At 46.3% G+C, this 5,389-nt stretch overlaps 1 protein-coding gene across 1 annotated transcript; it reads right to left on the bottom strand.

The window, feature by feature from the left end:
• Nucleotides 1–1,778: 1,778 nt before the first annotated feature.
• LOC116214409 lies at nt 1,779–5,102 on the bottom strand. The gene is made up of 5 exons (XM_031549817.1): nt 3,674–5,102; nt 3,234–3,538; nt 2,844–3,128; nt 2,677–2,756; nt 1,779–2,553 (listed from the first exon to the last, which is right to left on the bottom strand). Exons 1-5 carry the CDS (start codon nt 5,100–5,102, stop codon nt 1,779–1,781), a joined length of 2,874 nt encoding a protein of 957 aa, XP_031405677.1.
• Nucleotides 5,103–5,389: the final 287 nt, after the last annotated feature.

Raw genomic sequence — 5,389 nt, 5'->3', positions numbered from 1 at the left:
CTCTTTCATTCGTTTCGGCGATCCGTTTGCCCCGTCGGTGATCATTGGCTCGTTGTCCTTGGTCGGGGACCGTAGGCCTGGGAAGACCTAGGGACTTTGACCGGGATTTTCTCAGTGTGCCTTGAATGCCTTGAGGTGCTCGGGGTTATTGTGAGGCGCTCAGAGATCGTTGTGGTCTCTGTTTTCCGTGGAAATTCCCGAAGGCTCGCCGGGAGACGTTCATGACCACTGAGACGTCCCTCGAGAGGCCGAGTCGGGTTCCGGAAGGTCATCTGAAGCTTGTTCCCCGACTTTGATGGTCCCCGGGTGCCTGTAGGCCCGCTTTGAGGGGCCGTTTGCTTGTCAGTGGAGCGAACCCCGGGAGCTCTGTCAGAAAAGGCGTCCGTGGGGGATCGGGGTGTCCCGGCTTAAGCAGGATGTCCCGGAAATGCGCCCGGACGCGTCATTGGTCACTTTGGCACTGAGGGGGATTTTTGGAGCCCCATATTGGGCACCTTTCGGTGCTTCGGTGACTCAGTGATGAATAGTGCCACAGTGCCAACTCCGTTGTTTTCGGGATTCCTCGTTCATCTGTTCTTCTGACTGCTTTCTTCCGCCTTTCTCAGTGGACCGTGCTTTCCTTTATTGTTCATGACCCCGTGCCCGCCTATTTGCCTCCGATTGCCGGGCGATGAATAGTGTCCTAAGCTTTAGTCGGGAATCCTTGTGCGGGAAGTCGGTGGGCCAAAATGGGGTGCTGACAGCTGTGGTGCCTGCTCCTCCGCAACGTGCACATCGAAATCCTAGACGGAATGTTCGAGTGGAAGATGAAGCTGATTTGGAGGATGAACTTCTTGAAGAAGAAGAGCAGCCGGTTCCACGAAGGCAGCAAAGGGGAGTCAGTAACAATCTCAAGTTAAAGATTCCGCAATTCAAATGTACGAGTTCCCCTAAAGAGTACCTCGAGTGGGTCCTGCGCGTCGATAAGGTGTTCGAATGTTATGAGTACTCCGAAGCCCAGAAGTGCCAACTTGCTGCCCTCGAGTTCACCGCAGAGTATGTCCGTTGAATATTATGTCATGGACTTTGAAATGTTGTCGATGAGATGCGAACTGAGTGAGCCACGGGAGCAGACCATTGCTCGATTTATTGGTGGCTTGAACAAGGAAATTGCGGATGTCGTAGAGTTGCAACCCTATGTCTTTTTGGAAGATGTGATTACGCTGGCCAGTAAGGTGGAAAAGCAGCGAAAACGCAGCAAACTCAATGCATCGCGGGTGCTTTACTCAAAACCAGTGTGATGCGAACCCCGTCGAACTCGTCGCGGAACCCAGCAACAATGACAAGGAATCAATTCCCGGATTGTCCAAGATAGAGGTTTCGAAAGGTGGAATATCGACCCCGTAGCTATATATAGCTAGAAACCGATATTATAAGAAGCTTAAGAACTACAAGTAATCGACTTGCAACCCTTGAAGCATAAGTTCAACAAGAACAATTTGGAGAATATCTCTCACAAGATAGGAAAAATGGTAGAAGAGTTGTGTCTAAAACTAACCTAGGGAGGAGCTTATATAATGCTCTTGCAATTGAAGACAACTAAGGAAAACAAGCATATTCTAGATGGCATATTTCAACCTAATAGTCCAACCAGATATTCCAACCAGATATTCCAACCAGATTTGGTGGCCATCTTCTAGAAGGCATATTCCAACCTAATAGTCCAACCAGATATTCCAACCAGATATTCCAACCAGATTTGGTGGCCATCTTCTAGAAGGCATATTCCAACCTAATAGTCAAACGACCGGCTCAACCCTATCATTCCCCCTTTCTTCAAAAGGATTCGTCCCCGAATCTTTCTTGTATTGGATCACATAGGGAAACATCTCGATGAACTCGATCCAACGTGTGTGCCTTCGGTTCAGCTTGCTTTGACCCTTTAAATGCTTCAAGGACTCATGGTCGGTGTGAATGATGAACTCTTTGGACCACAAGTAATGCTGCCATGTCTCCAAAGCCCTCACCAAAGCATAGAGCTCCTTGTCGTATGTGGAGTAGTTCAACGCAGCCCCGTTGAGCTTCTCACTGAAGTAAGCAATAGGCCTCTTCTCTTGCATAAGGACGGCACCTATACCAATACCGGAAGCATCACATTCGATTTCAAAAGGTTTAGAAAAGTCCGGTAAAATCAGTAAAGGAGCAGAACTTAGCTTTTCTTTCAAGGTATTGAATGCATTCTCTTGCTCCTTGCCCCATCTAAAGCCAACTTCCTTCTTGATGATCTCGGTCAAAGGAGCAGCTATGGTGCTAAAATTGCACACAAATCTTCGATAGAACCCAGCAAGGCCATGGAAGCTTCGGACCTCAGCAATGGTAGTGGGTGTAGGCCATTCCCGGATTGCTTTCACCTTCTCTTCATCCACTTCCACACCCTTGGAACTTACGACAAAACCAAGAAAAACAACACTTTCCAAGAAAAATTCACACTTCTTAAGGTTAGCATACAACTTCTCATGCCTTAGCACCTCAAGAACACACCTCAAATGATTCATATGATCATGCTCAGTTTTGCTATAAATCAGAATATCATCAAAGTAAACAACAACAAATTTTCCAATGTAAGCACGCAAGACATGATTCATAAGGCGCATAAATGTGCTGGGTGCATTAGTCAATCCAAATGGCATCACTAACCACTCATACAATCCACTCTTGGTTTTAAATGCTATTTTCCACTCATCTCCTTCTTTCATGCGAATTTGATGGTATCCACTCTTCAAATCAATCTTAGAAAATATAGTGGAACCATGCAATTCATCAAGCATATCATCTAATCGAGGAATAGGATAGCGATACTTTACCGTTATCTTATTCACAGCTCGACAATCCACACACATTCTCCATGTGCCATCTTTCTTGGGAACAAGCAACACGGGCACAGAGCATGGACTCATGCTCTCTCGAACATAGCCCTTGGTCAGCAGCTCATCAACTTGCTTTTGGAGTTCTTTTGCTTCTTCGGGATTACACCGATATGCTGGCCGGTTTGGAATGGGCGCTCCTGGAATGAAATCAATTTGATGTTCGATCCCACGGATTGGTGGCAATCCCGGTGGCGTCCCCTCAAGAAACACATCATCAAACTCCTGCAAAAGAGAAACCACAACACTAGGCAAAGATGGGTTAAAATTAGTAGATAAGTAGGCCTCTTTGTACAAGAACAATATCATTGGCCTTTCATCCTTACTAACACTTTCTAATTCTCTTTCTTTTGTGAAGAAACTCAATTTCTTCCCCTCTTTTCTTTTCAAGGCTGAACTCTCACATCTCTCCTTTTCTTTTGGTTCAGCCACTCTCTTACTTTCTTTTGAACTCTCAGCACTGGACTTTTTGATTTGGAGTTGCTCTTCGAACACTTGATGTGGTGGCAGCGGTGCAAGTGTCATGCTTCGACCATCCTTGATGAAACTATACCGATTCTTGTACCCGTCATGTGTAGTTCTTCGATCGAATTGCCATGGCCTCCCGAGTAACAAATGGCTGGCTATCATAGGAACTACATCACACAAAACTTCATCATGGTACTTCCCAATAGAAAATGAGATTAACACTTGTTTTGTCACCTTTAATTCACCACTCTCATTCAGCTACTGAAGTCTATATGGCCTTGGATGCTTTTGAGTGCTCAAACCAAGCTTCTCCACCATCAGCTTGCTTGCCACATTCACAGTGCTTCTTCCATCAATAATCAGTCCACATACTCGATCCTTCACGTGGCATCGAGTGTAGAAAATGTTCTCTCTTTGTAGCCCATCACCATCTTCTTTGGTTTGCACATGTAGAGCTCTCAAAACAACAAGAGTTTGACCCGATACAGCATGCTCCACATCATCGGCATCTTCAAGTGATGGTATAGAGTCAGTGTCACTCTCATGCTCATCCGCACTTGCAATCTCCCCGTTATCTAACATAATCACGGCTCTCTTGTTCGGGCATTGAGAAACATAATGACTAGAACCCAAACAACGAAAGCACTTTACATCACGGTTTCTTTGAGGTTGGGAATAAGAGTTACCCCTCTCCTTAGAATCAGATGATGGCTTGGTTGCGGGCTTGTCTCCCTTGGTCTTCTCCTCTTGCTTCGAACCAGCCCATTTAGGTCCAGCTCCTTCAAACTTAGGAGTCCACTTCGAATTCGAATTAGAGGATTCGAACCTGGATGACGATCGTCCCCCCTTCTTGAGTTGCCTCTCAACCTTCATAGCCATGTGCACCAATTCTTCAAGCTCCACATAATGGTGCAGCTCCACAATATTGGCAATCTCCCGATTAAGTCCACTAATGAACCGAGCCATGGTTGCCTCTCGATCCTCCTCAACATTGGCGCGAATCATGGCAATCTCCGTCTCCTTGTGGTACTCCTCCACGGTCTTAGACCCTTGCTTAAGATTCTGCAGCTTCAAGTATAAATCCCGGTAGTAATGGGATGGGACAAACCTCCTCCGCATGACAGCTTTCATGCCCTCCCAATTGTCAATAGGTTGCTCTCCATTTCGGCGTCTACTCACCGTCAATTGATCCCACCAAACTATGGCATAGTCGGTGAATGCCACAGCTGTAAGCTTCACCTTCTTCTCCTCGGAGTAGTTGTGACAATCAAAAACCAGTTCAACCCTCCTTTCCCATTCGATGTAAATATCGGGATCGCTCTTGCCTTGGAATGGAGGAATGGTCAGCTTGATGGACCCCATATTACGATCAACGGTGTCTCTTTCTTGGCGCCTTCCACGTCCGCGCCATGGCATCTCAGCCCTTGCTCCTCGAGCTCGTCTCATTGCGGCAATGGAAGACACATCATCCTCATCATCATAGGATCCCTCCTCGTGGCCATCAAATGGATCAGTAGTAGGTGCTGGCTGTCGGTTATTGTTCCTCCTTGGTTGCTGATTGGGAGCTTGTCGCAACTGGTCAATCCGCTCATCATGCCTCTCCAACCGGTCATTAATCGTATTGAGCACCATGTTCATTCGCTCAAATTGTTGTTGCATAGCCCGAATAATTGTGCTTTGATCAGGCCCTCTACTACTTTGCTCATGTCCCCCGCTATCTTCTTGCGACATGTTGAAATCTGCAAAGAAATATTAGAGTAAAAGGACCTCACAATCACTCCCTCACGTGTTTACTCTCAAATCGATGTCACACAAACTCTCGTATTTCACTCAATACAATGGCTTTTACCCTCTGATGGTCTCACTCCCTCTGGCCTTTTTCCTCTCACAGATTTCTCCACAAAGTTCTGGACGAACTGAGCAATCTAATTACAAGTCCTTGAGGAAATTACTTGTTCGCTCGAGCCACTTATAATATCAGTTCCAAGTAGCAAAGAAGCAAAGAGATATGGATGGAC

The sequence above is a fragment of the Punica granatum genome, chromosome 7 (assembly GCF_007655135.1).
Source record: "Punica granatum isolate Tunisia-2019 chromosome 7, ASM765513v2, whole genome shotgun sequence".
NCBI classification, from domain to species: domain Eukaryota; kingdom Viridiplantae; phylum Streptophyta; class Magnoliopsida; order Myrtales; family Lythraceae; genus Punica; species Punica granatum.
The sequence above is the reverse complement of the archived record's forward strand: the minus strand, read 5'-3'. Positions and strand labels throughout refer to the sequence as shown.